Below are 18172 nucleotides of genomic sequence, written 5' to 3' on the forward strand. Positions count from 1 at the left end.
CCTAATATCTAGCTCAAACCGATTCCATTTTCTGGTGTTCTGTCTCTGGCTTGGCAAGTCTGGGAGATGGGATTCAAGGAGGTAGAGATTGTCTCTCACCATGAGTGGTCTGTAGGCTGTACCAAGTACATACATTTCCATTCCAGACATGACAATTTGATTGCAGTGGCTGAATATTTTAGGTGTCTTCAATAAGTACAAACAACCAGCAAGTGGAATTTAGAAAACCTTGTATTGGTTTTATTATTTATAAACATTAATTTTTGTCAAAAACAATTATTTCATCGGACGTTTTATACAGAAATCAATGGCAAAGACTTTGGACATAAACAGGATACACTTCAGGCAGCTGTGTGTGAATGTCATATCAAACTGGCAGTGGCTGTACACAGGAGGCTTTATATTGGAGTACAGCATCATTGTAGGACAACATGTGATCAAAACAAAATAGAATGAGAGTCAAATGTCAATGCGTGAACTCTGGTAATTCCTCCTCTTCTTGATTGTTGATCCAATCTTCATCGAACAATGACGCATCAATAGTATGGCGGCGTCTTTGTTTGGGTTTGGCCGGTACTGTGTCACTGTTAGGAGAATCGTGACTTATTACAGGAGATTCAGTCTCGTCAATGATGGTATCCCATTGCCTTTGATTAGGTTTGGTCAGAATCATGTCAATATCATGAGAATCTAGACTCATCGCAGGAGATTCCATCACACTTTGATGTGGTACTTCTCTCTGGGCATCATCTGAAATGCATAGACAATGACATCAGAAAGACTTATTAGAAAATTCATTGAAGCAGAGGTGTTACCAAGGCCAGCTACAGTCTGCATGTATCATTATGAGCTTTTCAATTTCCTATGTGTGGAATGGCTTGGATGAAAGCAGTGTTAACCTGAGCTGAGCTGTGCATGAGAACATGTGTTTGACAGCAGTGCACAAAGAGGCACACAGTCCCCAGAGAGGAGCTGCATGCCTCAATATGCGGTGAGAACTTCATCCCTGGCATGGCATGTGAAGAAAAGATTACCCCATGAGTGTTCCTCTATCTGGGTGACTTGAGACGTGTCTGGAGTCTGGACAACTTGTGAATGTGTCTTCTTGAGTCTTTGCTTCCTTTTGCCCATCTGATTTGATTGCACTTGTTCCTCTCCCAAGGACCTCTTCTGCTGGAGGAGTTTCTTGAAGCTGGCCAAAGCAGTGGAAGACTCTTGCACTCCATTTGGATACCCTGGATAAGACACACAATTATCCTTGGTAAGATTATCAAGGAAACTAAGCGCTGTCACTTGGGATGTACTCATTGGTTGTTTGGATGCCCTGTGCGACTTTGGCAGCCAACACGAACTTTGATAGAGATGCCTCAGTGCCGAAGCAGAAGTTATATGATGAGTGAGGGACCTCCACTGAAAGAGATAGATGTACTCTCTAGCTTGTATGCTGTAAAGCGAACTTTCTAGCTCTAGGAAGCATCTCTTGTGTATGAGAATTTGGATTCTCAGATTCAGAATCTCTTCCACAAAGGCATGATAAGGATGTTGGTGTCTCAGAGGAGAGGAAGCTGTCCTTCAAAAATTGATGCAAAAACTACTCACCTCGACAGTGCTGGATTATTTTGCCCCACAGAATGTTCTTGCTGAGGTTTTTCATGTTCCCAACAATCAGCAGATGATTTTTGGCTCTTGTCAGGGCAACGTTAGTCCTCCTGTTGGTAAACAACAAACAAGTTATTAAAATCATCCATCCAAGACAACCAGTTTGATATTGTGTTAGCTGCCCTCAATGGTTGTTTTTTGCTTTGTCTCTTGTCAGAATTTGTTGCATGCACTATAGATGGGAGCATATCGGGCTTACTGGCCAACTGACTCCATCTTTAGTCATGGTGGCTGATAGGAGTCAATCAAAAGCTTCTTACACATGTTTCTAACTTGGGTGGAGTGGCTTACTTGCCCTGGCATAGGAACAAGATAGTTAAGTTATAGAAGAACTCTTTCTTGGCTTTTACATCTCATACAAAACAATGATTCCAAAATGCCTCTATTTTCAAGATCCTTCTGCCACTGTATGGATGGTGTATGTTCGGCTCAGGCATGAAATACAATCTTTTCAGCAAAATGATCAACTTACTGTTCTGAATCTATAAATCCCACAGCTTGAGTTCGGACACAGGAGAGTATGATGATATCCTTCTCTCCGCCCTGGAAGGCGTCTACGGTCGATATCTGGATGGACTTCAGTTCACTCTCATACGAGGCACTGCAAAGGAAAGCGATCATCTTCAAGACGTAAGAAGGTTATCAAAAATCTCTGAGCAGATTGCTTGTCATACTTTACGCATTGCAGAAGAAAGCATGTACATGTATTGTAATAGCACAGTTTTTTGGATCAACTTCTCAGATTCATTCAACTGAGAACCACTCTTTTGGCACTCACCTGCATGCTTGTAGAGCCACTCCCAATCTCACCATCTGGGCTCTGTATAACGTGATGACACCAATACTGGCCGCCTCAACCCCCAACATGAGCATCATATCAATGAGCGAAATGACAAACTCCACTTCAGTCTCATTGTAGAAGCTCCCGACACCTCCACGTTGCTCTCGGCCAGTTGACACATTGTAGAAACACGAGGTGGGCAAATCAGGCTGAAACATTGAGGTGAAGCACAATACTTTTCTCAAGTATTAGTAACAAAGCAAAGAGAATATATGAAGAGTTCAGATAGCAAAGAGAACAATTAGACATTGATACCCAGGATGGCAATTAACGAGAGAGCTAAATTCAATGAGACATCGTCGGTCCTTGACTCCTTTCTCTCATGCGCTCTAGTTGAGCAGTTTGTACCATAGCCAGGCATATACATGTAAGAGGGAGCTATCAGCAGCTGAAGCCCAGAAGTGGATGCTTCCACTGTCATATCTGACACTTTGTAGGCCACTCGGGATGTAGGGTACTGATAGATACTCACAAGTAAAGGTGGCCTTGCTGTTGGTTCTATGCCATCAATGAGTTGGTTATTGTAGAAGAGGGAGTTTGCAATGGTACTGATGCGTGGATGACATCGGTACTGGGTCCTCAGGAGTGTAGAATCATAGCCCTGGAGTAACAACAAACCTGTGAGACACAGCATGTCTTCAACAGCTAACACTAATGGAGCAGGATATCCATATTGTTCATTAGCATCTCCCATTTGGGAAAGATCCATTTTCTGTTACCGGTACATAGATCAGTGATCAGTGATGGATCCAGGGAGAGGGGCAGGGGAGTGGCACCCTTCTGCGAACCAAAATACGCAGCTGGGAGCCCCATCTCTCCCAGGCTCTTATCGTTATAGCTCTGCTCTCGATGATTGTTACTTGTAAACAGAACGACACAGTACAATATTGTTGAATTTGCAGAAATGGGCACTTACCATTTTCAAGAGGCGGTCAAACAACGTCTGTTCAAGACCATTCAGGTGGGCAGCCTCTGATCCCTGCAGAGTGGGACCAAGTTGCTGAAAATACATTTCAGGCCTGTTATCAACGGTAGGGCAATAACTCGCCTAATATCTTTCGAAAAGTTATCAAAAGAAACCACAGGTCTTTACTGTTTTGAAGCCACAAAAGGTCTAACATTTTCTAATCACTGAAACAAATCTGACTTTGAGTAGAAACCCGGCAACTTGCGTGCTGGTATTGGGTTTAGTGACGCCAACTACATGTATGGGTACAGCAACCCAAAGTAGGTCATCTGCAGAAAGATATTTACCTTGGGATCTCCAATCAACACCAGTTTTTCACACTTGAACCTGGCGATGGGGAGGAGTGAGGATGGTTCAGTGATCTGGCTGCACTCATCTAGAAACACAACCTGAGGGGAGGAGTAACAGAACCAGATGGTTTAACCTATAACTGTTGGCAAGGCACTTCACTGACTAGGTCAGTATCCTCTTAGGCAGGAGAATCCTGGTTGCTGAGTCACTGTTAGTCGAACTAATAATCCCAGATATGACAGGTCCTGATGTTAAGTTCGAACATTGATCATACTGTCCTACTGTGACAACCCAAAGACAAGTTTGGCTGGTGGAGCGGTTTGCTCATTCCATGCTGTGCACCATGACATACTCACAGGAAAAACCATCTTCTCCATGCATGGGAAGGGACAGGCAGCACAGGTCGCACCAACAACACGAGCACTTGTCAGCTTCTGAAAACGAGAGAGAAACAAATCAGAATGTTTTTCCCACCAAGGGCCCTATTGTTCATGTCTTTGATGACAACAGGAATACAGAGGAGCAGTATATGCTGACAATGGTTATAAGTAGCCTGAACAAACACTGAATGCATCTTCCAATCGTTAGAGTTAAGCAGAGAACTATCCACCTCTACACACTAGTGGTGTGATGGAATTCTTCGATGTATTCTGTGCATGCCGGCTACTGTCTGCTCCCGGCCCAAACTAGCACTTGGCCTAGACTTACAGCAGAGATGAGTGATGTCACATTGATATTAAAGGAAGCTTACAACCTCAGTACCCATCTGTTCTCTCCCTAAATCCTCACCTTCTTGTTCCTACCAAGGCGGTGTTGCTCAATACTTTTCCTCACACAACTGCAATAGAAAACAAATTAGATGATGCACTTTTTTCTCTCATTATTTCATCTTAGGGAATCCTTCAAGGTACATTTGTACTGAAAAAAGACAGGCAGCTCATGCATCAATGGTGTCAAAGGCAACAAGAGATTCAATGAAGAGATGTCCTGAGGGCCTAAATTAGGATATTCTAGGACACATACCAAGTTCTATTCTGCAATAGGATTCTTACTGTTTCTCAGTGGGTGTGAGCTCAGACCGCAGCATGTCTTGAAGGTCCTTCAGTTCCTGAGACTCTGTGCCTGAAGCATGCACGCTGTAAGGAAGCACTGGCTTGGCAATCTTCTTGACACTGCCTACCCTCACAAAGTCATCATAGCCCATGTCAAGCAACCTGGAAGAGATGAAAAAGGGATGATATCTGTAGTCTTATCTTCTCATGCTTTGGTTGGTTGACGACAGAGGGATAGTGTCACTGGCTAATGCTCTAGCACTTCCCCTGACCCTCAGTTCATGACACTTGTCATTGTGCTGGGAGTGGCACTGCTGGCTGAACCCAGACTTGAGAAGGCAGCCACTGAATAGGGAGATTCCCCTATCCTTCGTGAATGAGTGCAAGGGTTCGTTTTGGTGCAGTACATACTCTACTCAGCCTTTATTATCCAGAAGAGCAACGCTGGAAGTATTTGTCCAGGTGGGGACCGAACCTATGCATCACAACTGATTGTCCATTGAGAGTCCAGCGGCTGAAGAAGCAGTGATTTACCCCATCAAGATCCTGTCCACTGCGACATTAGTAGTTGAGGATATCAATATCTTCCAAGGGAATGGTACGCCCGGAGTATGGATGTCACTGTGGTTGAAGACGGCATCGAGGAACATCACGAGGACAGCAAGCAGATAACTCTTGCCAGCACCAAACACACCTGGGGATGATAAAGCATATCAGTAGACAAACATCTATGAAAGTACATGTAGGTGCGTATTCAACTTGCGACACATAAATGTGAGCCTCATTGTCCCCTAAGTTGTAATATGAGACATCACTTGACGATGAGACAGTAGGACTGATGTCATTTGATGTCACTGCTACCATTTGAGGTAAAGCTGGCGATGGTGACTATAATGATGACAGTTTAGATTATGAGCCTAAAACCATCATACAGGGCCACTTCTTGGATGAGTGGCACAAATGAGTACAATTTTTCCAGGAGTACTCACCATGGATAAGCTGTACGGCAGATGCGCCCTCCTTCTCTGAGTCAAACATGTCAGCTATACCCCTCAGAGCTGATGCCTGATCAACATTGAGGCAGTACTTTTCAGTAAAAGTTATCACTTCTTCTTCCTATAAGGAAAGCAAAAGATAAATTCAGCTCTACTGTTCGCTATGAGTCACTGGAGTATCTACAGTTGCCACTTCTCTAAGTTAGCCCAATTACGGCAATGGTGACCACACACTCTCACAAATGAGAGGTTTGTAAATAGATTCAGTCACAGGATGCACCACTGTCCACAGAAGCAAACTTTACAACTGTGTAGCATATGTCAAAGCTTACAAGTCATTACATTAGTTTTGAGCAAAGGACTCAAACTCAAGCAAATCCTTCCTAACAACATACTCACCAGCAAATGCTCTGGGATGTAACATTTTTTCTCGAGCTCTTGGAAGGGGGTGGTCACAACTCTTGGGGCAGAGAATCCAGACCTGCTACTTGTACAATCACCTTGCATACGTCTCGAGAGGGATTTTAACGACTCCCTAAAATGCAAACATAGAATCAACAGATGTCATGATGAGTTATTTCTGCCAGACTTTCACTGCCGATGGTGGAACAGTGGTGTAGAGATTGGTTTTCGAACTTAAGCAGCTGTACTGTCACCTTGGGTTCCATCCCAGTCAACCAGACCACTTCCTCATGTGACACAGAGAACGGCTTTATCTGATGTGGATGATAGAACGATGACACAATAGAATACTAGAACCACTAGGACCACTTCCTCATGTGACACAGAGAGTGACTTTATCTGATGTGGATGATAGAACGATGACACAATAGAATACTAGAACAATACAGATGATACTTACAGTTGAATAAGATGCGAGACAATTGGGGGCGATTTAGCCTCCAGATGATCTTGAATGGTTGATATGCATGTGAACTCAGATGCTGCATTACAGGCAAGGATGGCATGACACACCACTGGAAGATAACATGGATCAACATCATTGAAAAACAACCTGTAACTTTTGATAGAAATAACTGACTGAGTTGGAGACAAAATCTCCTATTGGCCAACTTTCCTCTAATCGAACAGTATGTGACACACTGTGACACATCAGCTTATATTTACCTCCACTCGTCCATTTGGATGATGAGAAGCCAGTCACAGGATCAATCTGAACTTCATTTGTGGAGTTTGGGCCGTAGAATGAACTCTTGGCGATGAATGTGCAGTCAGGTTCAAAACTGAAATCACGGGACACGATCCACAGGTCATCTGAAAACACATCAACATGATTTCCATGGTAACACCATCAGTTAGCATTGCATCCCGACACTGATGAAGACATGAGATATCAGCTGGTTTACTATATGAGGCTGATCGTTTACCAGGACTGACACAGGCACCCAGGCCATGAAATGTACTGCACAGACTCCATCTTTAATACTGTCACAACTACGAATTCTCAAACTCTAAACTTTGTCTCTCTCTCTCTCAGGTAACCTTAAGTCTAGGACATCAATAGTGCAATCATGTAACACCCTGAGACTTTGAACAAGCAAGCCGAAGCAAGATGACAAGGCTTAGAGATTACCTTTGGAATAGGAGCCTGCACCTTCTTTCCTTGACAGCTTCAAGTAGAACTTTTTCTTTTCTTCTTCATCCCTTCGTTTCCGTGCCCAAGCCTAGATGAAGGAAAGATGATAAGTACGTTGTATTGAGCAACAGACTGTGGTAGCTAAACCCTCTTTGAACAACAAACAATGGAAGAATCAGGGTGATGTGACACCATGATTATCATTCATTAGCTTGGAATACTTGGTCAAGGAGAGTAACTTACAGGGAAACCTTTAGTATGATGTCTCTCTGGGCCCTTCCTTAACAACTGACACTCGCAATAAAACCGCACGCCCTGTCCCCTGAAGTATGTGTTGATGCTGTGGGGGTCTGAGAGCTCGAGCCGGTACACTTTGCTCTGCTGTGAGGCACCACCTGCACCTTTCTTGAGTTCATCTGCCCATTTGAAATACTGAAAACAAAAGGGTACTCCTGACGTGTCATATGCAGCCTTGTTTGCTCAAGATGTCCTCATGACCCCAAAGATATATTGTACATGTATGACCAGACCCTTGAGTGAGACATCCAAGTGGACTTGTTTCCAACAAAGAGAATACTGTGTACAGCAAGATGGTCTGAACTGATCCTTCTCAACACAGTAAATAGACATTATTATTATCTAGGCTGGGAGTTGGTAGTAACCCTTACCAGTCTTCAACTCATGATGTACTATGTAGTTGGGGTGATTAAAACTTGACAGTGAATTCCCTCTGTTTGATACAACCCAACAAGAGATGAGAAAAAAGTCTGAATGCCTTCTATATCCTTACAATCACCTGTCTTACCTTGCACTGTTCATTCCTAGCAGCGTTACAGCTGAAGAAAAATCTCCCCTGAAATATAAAACAAAGGTGTGAAAGGTTCTTGTCGCAGAGGGTTAAACAAGGAATTCATCCACACTATACATGTAAACCATAAAAGAAGTCACATGTCACTGGGACAGCAAGAGCTGCTAAAACGCCAAATATATACAGAGTATAAAAAAGTACCTTGTTTTTTCCATCCTTTCTCACTTGAACTATTTTGGATGGTTGGCCATGCTCGCAAGCTGGGTTGTTGTTGGAGGATGCAGTTGCTTTGAATCGGCTATAAGATGAGGTGTTCGCTGAAACTACAAGGATGAATAGAACAACCACGCTCAGTGTGAGGAGTCAGCAAGATGACTACCAACAAGTTGAAACAGGCCGCTCAAACAAAACTTGTCTTCGGCCTCCTTGTGAGTAATTTGCTAACATCAGAGAACTCTCCATGTCACTGAGATAGCATCACGGCACAGATACAAGTACCAGTAAGACTCAAGGTCTAGTGATTTGTCCTTTTCGCCTTAGCCCACCGAACCCAATGTTTTGACCGCATGTAGTTCAGCATGACAGAAACTGGACCATGCAGCCCCTCTATCATAAGCAAGGGGTGCATTGACACAACAGTGAGCTATTGAAATGATCTAACACGATCATATGCACTGCTGACATTGCAAATGAGCCAAATAAACTCACCTCCCACTGAGGGTCTGTACTTTGAAACATCAGCTCTCTCTAATGCATGGTGGTACATCTTTGAAACAGTGAACAGGGTGATATTCAGGTGTTCTGGAACACAAATTTGAAAGTGAAGCAATGAAGAAGAGGAAGGCTTTTGAAAGATGCCAAATGCAAATAGAACAATGTCATGGTACAAGGAAAGCTAGGGATACATATGTTGATCCATAATATACAGTGGAACCCCGGTCAGCGACCACCCTGGTAACATGACCACCCCGCTATGACGACCAAGAATGAATGCTACCATGATTTCTGTTAAAAACTTCATTGTAGCAAATTTATCATGCTACAGATGAAAAACAATTTCAAGTCCAAATATTATTTTCACTTTTTTTTCGACTCAAAATGAAGAAACATCATCAGTCTCAAAAGTTTTTTGACTTTGAAAATTTTTCAGAATTTTGAACTTATGAATAAGTTCAACAATTTTGGGGGGAAAACCTAATCATGCATTTTGTCCCCGGATTTTCAACTTCACTAACGCGACCACCCTGGTAATGCAACCATTCAACCTCGGTCCCATGAGTGGTCGTGTTACCGGGGTTCCACAGTAGTCATTTTTGAATAAACTGTCAGAAAATTGAACTTATCTCACCTCTTAGAGCTGATGTGATGACCTGCTTGTAAACTGGGACACTCGGGAAGGTAGTCTGGATCGTGACCTGGCGCACTGGCGTTGGTTTTGATTCAACTTCTTGTTGACTGGGAAAGGCCAATTCTCCACCAAGACTCCTCTGAAACAGGAGAGAAGTTTAAAACTGATGATGCCTTCTTCGTTTACAACAAAGCATTCACAGCCAAATCCACAGACGTTAGCTGTGCCTACGATCCTATCAACTGATGTCTCATCCTGGCAGCCTTCTAATGCATAGTGTAAATATGCACTAGGAGAACATCTCCACCTGCTGCTGAAGGAGTGAATGGCAGGACCGGTGATCTGTGCACAATCTTTTTATGGTGGAGGCCCAGGCAGACCATCTCCAAACCACACATGTAGCAATGACACTCAAGTGACTATAGCCTAGTGTCGGAACCTCAGCAATTGGTAAGGTCTATATATCTGTATTGGCCGGAACTTATGCATTGTGCAGCTGAACAAAACAAGTCCCATTTGGGAGAGTGGAATGGTGTTCATTGTGATCTGGCGACAGCCCAGCAGAGTAATGAAATGCGAGTCGGCTCAGTAAAGGTCAACCAAACCACACTGGACACTATGATCAATGATACCATGATCTTACCTCCCCTTTAGGAGCAACAGAGAAACCTCCCATCACAGGCGTGCGAAACACAGACAGCGCCGGTGACGACTTCACAGTCACCTTCTCCTTGTTCTTTCTGTACCCTTCTATCCATGGTTTGTCCTGCACATCATCAGAGATAATCATCGGTGACACAATCTCTGGTGAATCAAAACTGCCTGGCGTTCGAATATCCACAAGCTGAGGAGCTCTTTCAGGTGATATGAAATTTGAATTTGTACATGTACTCCTTGCTTTTGAAAAAGAGTATGCTTTTTGCTGTGATGCAAAGTTTTGACCACCAGTACCATACCCTCCACTTGAGGGTGCAAAACCACAAGACTGTTGACAATTACCATTTGGCTTCAGTGCAAACAGTTTGTCAAACTTGGAGCTGTCATGAGTTGGTGTCTGCTGATAAGATTGTATCCGAGAAGCCAATTTGTTTGAGGAATAGGGACCATGGTTTTCAGGAGTACCTGAGTATGAGTTCGTACCATGAACATTTGGTAAGTTTTGCTCCACAGAAAGATGACTGTTCAAAGTACTCCGATTGTAGGCCACATCTCTCGAGTCATTTTCAATTTGACAAGAACTTGATTCTTTCCAACTGAAAGTTTGTTTTGGTGGACTAAACCGCCCATGATAATGGGTTGGCTTGTCTATGGCACCGTCATTACCTGACCTATTATATCTGTCCCATTTTGATGACACATGGTTCGTTTTCTCAGTCGTTTTGTACTCATTAACATCACACGTCCTAGCATTAACACCACCTTTCTTGGGAGCAATTCTGTTAGTGTTCGGGTATCGAAGCTTTGGAACGACATCACAACAAGAATCAATAGAACAGTTTTGAACATGAGAACCTGTCTTCCCAAGCCTCCAACTCATTTCATTCTGATAGTTCTCCTTCTCACTGTAGTTATTGCCATGAGGCGGAAGGGAGGGTATGGATGAGTAGATGGGCCTACTTCTCACCTCACAATGTCTATCCATGTTCTGACTTTGAGACGTCTGAAAGCCGGACACATTTAAATCATCTGAATCAAGCGAGATATCCATGTCCATATCTGACTTTGTCTCTTCACTGAACTGATTTCTGCCAAAACTAATCTTGGAATAAAATTTTGGCGATGCCACTGGTAGAGGTACTCGGTTAAGTTGACTTCTAGCATTGACACCTTGAAACTCAGGTAGTCCTTGTGGGAACTCTGCTTCACACATACTGTCAAAGTCCTGAGTGAAGAGTTCAGGTGAATCACAGTTTTCCAATGGCGGAACACCATGTTGAATGCTTGGGGAATCCTCCTGAAAGTTCTCAAGCAGACTCTGCAGAGTTTTATCACAACTTCCTGCACTTGTACCTTGATCATGACATTCGGGACTCAGTTGTCCAGGAATATCATGAGTCAAGACCTTCAACTGAGATCCTCCATGGTGTGAGTAAGCTTGAGACTGGCTGTACGTATCAAATCTCTGCTCATCGTCAAATGGCATTGATTTCAGCGGTTTTCTCTCCTTTGTCGCAGGCACATCTGGGACCGTGAAAACGATTGCTTGTTCTTGGGTCTGACCTGAAAAAAACGCAATATTTTACCCTGAACAAGAAAACATCAACAACTTCATGGTCTGCTGAAGCTTTCCACCTATAATACCACATATCTGCATGTTGGGGTTATTTGGGGCGTTTTGCGTGGTAGCCAGCAGTGTTAACCACTTGGCTAGGAGAAAATTGGTGACTTCAGGTACTTACTGTCAAATGGGAGAGCATCCTCTTCAGGCACATGGTGAATCAACTGGTCATCATGATCCTTGGTGTTTGACATCTGACTAGCTAGTGGGACCTCTTGGCCTGGAGATGACTGAAATATCAACATGATTCGAATGACCCTCATGATTCACACCAAATCTTTGAGTCAACTTTGTTCTATATGTGAGAGTCTCACTGAGAGTGACTGCATCGCTGATGTGGTTGTCAGTTCTAACTTCTGGTTACCAATGTTTTGATTTGGATGGCTAGTCCTCCTAACCCATTTGAAATCACCATGTTATATACAGAGCTCATGATGTTCATCACACTAGTACTTTCCAAATGACTGTGTAAATGATAAGGTCAAGACCACTACCTACCGCTGAAGACTGATATCCAGTAAGATTTGGACTGAAGTTAAACTCTGATTTCTGCATGAAGAAGTTCAACTTGTCACTCAGACTGACCACCTGTTTTGAGTTGAAGTCCAGGCAGTAGAGACTTGGCTCAGCCTCCGTCACCCTCGGGTCTTCTTCTGAAATTATATGTGTATATGCAGATGAAAGGGTGAATGTACAAGATACATGTATCTCAGGTTTAGGCTTCATTCAAATGATGAGACAAACAATGTAAGTGACTTGCCCGAGATAACAAACAATACATCCGTGTTGGGTGGCCTGTAAGAGACATCAGGTACAAGGAATCTCAGGTTTACGTCGGATGAGGCAAAGGAACTAAAGTGACTTGCCCAAGATAAATACAAATGTGTCACTACATGTAATGGTATGGAACACAGGATCTTCAGATTTGTGAGCTCAACACCTGCATGTTATCTACAAGACCATACAGTGACACTGCATATCATTCAAGATTGACAGCTTACCAACATAATCGACGAGGTCTGGCTGCTCATGGACTTGAGGTAGCTTGTCGACAGGGACAGCCGTTTCAGCAGTACGCCGCACCACAGCTCCGGACTTTGACCATCGGGGAGTATACAAGGTTTCTTTTCTCTGGCTCTGAAGGTAGAACAATTAGCCACAATACAACATGTAGTTAGTCATAAAGGATTAGGTCAGTTTAGGGATGAAGTGCTAAGTGGATAGTGTCAATATTTAGCATTGTTGAGTTTGGTAAAAGGAGGATGTCAGTAATAAAGTAACCCTACAGATATAAGTCCCCTTGGCTCAAATAAGTACCTGATGATCTTTCATAATGTCAGCGTCCTGACCAGCCATCCTTCTCATTGATTCTCCAACACCAGGACAGGATTCTGATTGAGGCTGACCGGCATCACGGCACGAAGTGTGCACTATTCTCTGTGATACAGGATCATCTCCATCGCGAAGTGTCCTGCTTGGCTGAGATGCAAGTGGCTGGAATAGTCCACCCTGTTCCACCAATTCCATCATTCCAAACTTGTTTGCATTAGCCGTGCTGCCCTCTTGAACAGATTGTCCTCTAGTGTGCGATGCTGGGGGTAAGGATTCAAATTCAAGATGGCCAAAGCAGTTCCTTCTATTCTCTATGTCTCTAGTTTCTGGCCTGTCTCCCCTACCACACATATCCTCACTTACATTTTCACCTGGCAGAAAAGCTGATACAAGACGTGACCCGAGGCCCATTGGCTTGATCTCCATTGGTCTTCTTAAAGCCAGGACCCTTTTCTGCAGCACACAATCATGATCACCAACTTCAGGTAAAACAACAGGTACGAACGTTCCTGGCCCCTTTTCAAGAACTGAGTCTTCTATAGCCGACTGGCTCTCCCCTCCTAGGGTACAGCCAGTCCCTAAAGTGTCCTGAGTCCATTGCTCAGACTGGGACTCCCAGGACTGCACATTCCTCTCTTGAATCAGTCGAGTTGAATCTTGAGAACAAGCCATCCTTTCTGAATCACTTTCCATATGATTTTTATTTTGAACACCATTGGTTCTACCATTCCTCAAAGTTACGTCATCATTCATCATGTATTCTGCCCTATTTGCCCAAACCAGACTGTCCACTTCTGCTTTAGCCTCTCTATCACCCCTAGTATCGTCACAATTCACAACTAGCTTTGTTTTATTGAAACACAGACCACTAGGCCCATCCAACGGTTCAGAGGTCGGGCTCTGATCTAATGAAAATGACTGCTGCTTTCCTGATGCTATCAAATCTCCTTCCAACTGCCCCATGAAGTGCGCACTCATGCCAATGACACTCTTTGGTGTATCAGCCAAACTAATTTCATCCAAATGTTCAAGTTTCTGACAAACTAGTGAATGAGAAGTTGTAGACCCAGAGTATGTAGTCTCAGAATAATGTTCATCGTTACCCTGTAAAGTTTGTCCCAAGTCAGCAAGAAAGGGTTTATCCAGAGAACTATTACAATTCTCAACAATATCAGCCTCATCTTTATCAGGTTTGGAGTCAATGTTCTCAGCCTCCACTGCAATCTTACCAATATTAATATTTGACGAGAATGATCCCTTGCCAGTGTTTTCATTTGCAGGCAAATCTGTGCTGAAAACCAATTCAGCACCATGACACGAAACCAGCTCCAGCTGATCTGATGACTGACTAACATCAGGACTTTGAAAAACACAACTTTCTGATTTCAGTTCAGCGCAAGCAAGATCAATGTTACATGTATGTTGGCTATTTTCCATGTACTTAGCCTCAGACAAAGCCTTGGGTTCATCAATGCATTCTTCTACAGTATTCACAGGATTTGAAGTGTTAAGAGCGACGTTAGGCCTACAGCCTTCAAGACATTCAGTTTTACACAATGGAGAAGTTGATGAATTTATAAGTATATCACGATCACGACTATGAAAAGCTGCTTGTGATTGTGACTTTATATCACAGCTGACTGAAGTTTGACTACGTGGCACATCCTGATCGACTCTCACATGCAGCCCTTTGGGGACCATGTCATCATTATCAAGTCCTGGCTCATGAGCACCAAGTTGCATTTGGTGACATCTTTCATTTACTTTTTCTGTACAGGTAACACTCGTAACAGAAACATGTTTATCAAGACCACAGCAGTTTTGAATTTCTTTCATACATGATCCAGAATTCATTTTCTCACGTGGGCTCTTGTGCTGAATCTGGTCACATGCACGTCCAGGTTGGTCAGAGGCAGACTGCACACCACGATTATCACATTTTGTTTCTGAACCAATCAGAGCAAGAATCTGGGACTTGTTACGCCGAAGAGGGATAGGTGGGACCACAGTCTCTTTCATGGATTCTAGCGACGATGTCTGTTCTGGTCCTGGACACTCTGCTAGTTGCTTTGATGTGCGGAGACCAGGTTTGCCGAAGCTTGGTATTCGTTTTTCTGATTGGTGTGCCTTGTCTTTCCCGTCTCGGGGAACACTTCCAATTCTACTTAACGCTACACCATGATTGCAACAGGTCTCTCCAAGATTCCGAGTCATTCCTGCTAGGTTCAATAAAGAAGGTGCTGATTGATTTCCTTTGGACCTTTCCTGTTGTAAATAGAATATTGTCTTACTTCCAGATCGGAAGTTTTGCTCACCAGAGCCAATCAATTTTTTTTAAAGTTCCTTCACCAAAAGACACTGTATGAGGCATAAATTAAAAAGATATGCAGCAAACTAAACTGGCTACAAAACATAAGCGGCAAATATGGCAGAGGCAACTAAAATGTGAATAACGATCAGGAATTTCACAAGTGATGTTTTTTAACAAGATTTTCTCAGATTCATTTCAGCACTCAGAATCCCTCGCCCAGCCCTGGTGAGCAAAACTTCGCAGCAGGTCCACTTTCTAAAACACATTATTGAGACTCCTCCTCCCCAATTGTGAAATTGGGGTGATCTTCAGCTAGAATTTCCTCCGCCAGATCACTAACCGATGCGTTATCAATGGCAGGTCCCTCATCCCTCCTTTTCCGACTACCACCCTCAACAGGCCTGCGCTCGGAGTAAAGGCTGAAGAGATTGGAAGGGTTCTGGGGTCGTGATGAAACAACTGGTGATGTTTCAGCTGGAGTTTCCGTTTCCTCTTCAAGCCTTGGTTTCTTCACCAACCGAGGTGGATTGAAGCCCTGCAAGGATGTCAATTCGAATGTGAACAACAGGAATGCATGTTAGGTGGCGATCTTTTCTTCGCATATGACAGTGAAAGTAGGGTAGAGCAATTTCCTTTTTGAATATTACGGTTTTGGGACTTGCACCACTGAAAGTTGGCCAACATGGAAGAAACTGTCTGAGCAGTAAAATCATATTCAAGTAAATTCTTACAAGCAGTTTCCCGGAACACTTCATGAGATATTCAGTTGCAATTTAGCCCATTATAGTATAGCATGTACTAAAACAATCAAATACAAAAAAATCAAATAACTTCAGGGGGGGAGCGGACTCAGTAAATACAGACCTGACCTGACTTGACGTAAGCCTTCTCTAATCGATTCCCTTCATCATTGTAGAGTGAGGCCTGTGAAAAACATCAATGACAGAAGCTTTAAAAAGCTTGTTTAGAGATGATGATTTTTAGGCTCTTAAACTTAATGATACATTTATTGGAATATGTTGATCTTTACCTAAAATTGTTGTGAATGGTTGCCCGGATCAGGATCTAGACATGTGAAATGTGTGAGTGTTTATACTTCCCAGAACTTGCCTCAGCCTGCTAATGTCAGAGATGGGTAAGAGTAAACTTACGCTTCTTTTGCGAAGAAGTCCAGTCCTGGGAAGACCTCGTCCTCGAGCAGAGCTAACTCCCTTCCCACTCAGGGGCTTGGCAGCTGGGACTTTTGGTCTCTTACTCTCCGCAAACCAGTTCTCTTTTGGAGGAGGCCCCTCATCCACTATTTTGGCTGCGATTTTCACCTCTTCAACAGTGATCAGGTGTCTTGCACTTTCTAAATCATCCCCGACCTCAACCTGTAAAAAGGTACAAACTATGGTCCCTGTGTCTGCGTTCAAGGCCGAAGTTATCCACCCTTAGAATCTGACATCAAGTCACATGCTACTCACTGCTCACTGTCAACAATTTACAGCGAATTTATTCTCAAGATGCTTCATCTTAAGAATTGAACTAAATTCCTAAATCAAAACAGATGATTTTTCTTAATACAATACTTTTTCACCTAATGATACTTATTTACACTAACCTTTCCAGGTTTGATGTGAACCTGCTCCAGCCTGTTACCATTATCGTCAAACAAGGTCGCCTGGAAGATAAAGATATCAAATGTCACATATTCATTGTTGCTTTTGACAAACTTATACCCACCTTCTTGGGTCAGTACTGGCCAACACCAAGATGAAGCTAAAGCCTCAGTCGGCTCAGATGACAGAATTGGGGACTAAATAATCACCATCTAATGCCAATCAATGCAGCCATATCTGCAGAGTGATTTTGAGAGGTGAACTAATCAATGGCAAACATGATAAATACCTTTTTGTTGTCACCACCTGCCGGGTATTTGAGAACACCATCTTGCCAGACCTTTGCTTTCTTCTGTTTTTGATGTGTATAAAGAACCTGGGGCAATAGAGGAGGTGTTACTATAGTTACTATCTCTTCCCGACTAAGATGTGCAGCCCAAAATAAAACGGAAGGAATAATTGAACTTAATGGTGAGTTCACGGAGTCGACCACAGATGTTACTCTACCAGAAACACCAATACATGTAGCTTGCTTCTCTGGCATAGGGTAGTAAAGCTATGAAAGGCTAAATCTAAATGATAAAAACTTGATGTTCTGTTTTGATATGAATGGAAGGAATTGGTGAAGTGAGCAAGCAAAACACTGGCCTCTTACTATATATTCCTTAGTTGTCATTCTGAAAGTTCCAGAGGTCAGGAAGGTCGGATAATTGGCGAGTCTGCTTGTCCCAGCTTGGCAAAAATGTGATGTGGTTGGTTTGTTTACCCAGGAATCCCTCGAATCAACAAAACCATTGCATCATGATTCTGCCCCTGTGAAAGAAAAATATCATTACATGATCAAGAGAATATAACTTTATGGCTGGCCTAGTTTTGACTCTCACTTGAGAGGCTACTCTGCCTCAGATGTGGCTCAGGGGCCTGCTTTCAATCTCTTCCCGACTTCCAGATAGTGGGGAGAGTCTTATGCTATAGCCTAGCCTAGCCTAGCCCTCACATCTCTTGAACTCTAATACTAGTAGTTCAGCTCTACCAGATCAGCATCGGTGAGTCGACTGTTAGACCTTAGAGTAACTAGAGTAAGGTTAGACC

The 18172-nt window shown here is 43.2% G+C and overlaps 1 protein-coding gene across 1 annotated transcript; it reads right to left on the minus strand.

Moving 5' to 3' along the window:
- Nucleotides 1-266: 266 nt before the first annotated feature.
- Nucleotides 267-17879, minus strand: LOC135483350 (uncharacterized). The gene is made up of 33 exons (XM_064764171.1): nucleotides 17736-17879; nucleotides 17370-17456; nucleotides 17083-17142; nucleotides 16631-16852; nucleotides 16344-16403; nucleotides 15820-16014; nucleotides 13154-15433; nucleotides 12838-12973; nucleotides 12335-12489; nucleotides 11958-12066; nucleotides 10202-11778; nucleotides 9559-9697; nucleotides 8919-9011; nucleotides 8412-8533; nucleotides 8208-8255; nucleotides 7646-7834; nucleotides 7400-7490; nucleotides 6934-7080; nucleotides 6668-6782; nucleotides 6205-6340; nucleotides 5800-5926; nucleotides 5345-5504; nucleotides 4811-4972; nucleotides 4548-4596; nucleotides 4115-4192; nucleotides 3755-3856; nucleotides 3417-3500; nucleotides 2973-3101; nucleotides 2438-2649; nucleotides 2132-2260; nucleotides 1600-1709; nucleotides 1035-1235; nucleotides 267-750 (listed from the first exon to the last, which is right to left on the minus strand). The coding sequence occupies exons 1-33, from the start codon at nucleotides 17754-17756 to the stop codon at nucleotides 467-469; spliced, it is 7809 nt and encodes a 2602-aa protein (XP_064620241.1). The 5' UTR covers nucleotides 17757-17879; the 3' UTR covers nucleotides 267-466.
- Nucleotides 17880-18172: the final 293 nt, after the last annotated feature.

This window comes from Lineus longissimus, chromosome 1 (genome assembly GCF_910592395.1).
Source record: "Lineus longissimus chromosome 1, tnLinLong1.2, whole genome shotgun sequence".
Classification (NCBI taxonomy): Eukaryota; Metazoa; Nemertea; class Pilidiophora; order Heteronemertea; family Lineidae; genus Lineus; species Lineus longissimus.

Coding starts and splice junctions, on each gene's coding strand:
- LOC135483350 (XM_064764171.1), bottom strand. CDS start 17,756: ATGACAACTAAGGAATATATA. Junction 8,534..8,918: donor GTACAGACCCTCAGTGGGAG/GTGAGTTTATTT, acceptor TCATCCTTGTAG/TTTCAGCGAACACCTCATCT. Junction 4,193..4,547: donor GCCTTGGTAGGAACAAGAAG/GTGAGGATTTAG, acceptor TCTCGTTTTCAG/AAGCTGACAAGTGCTCGTGT.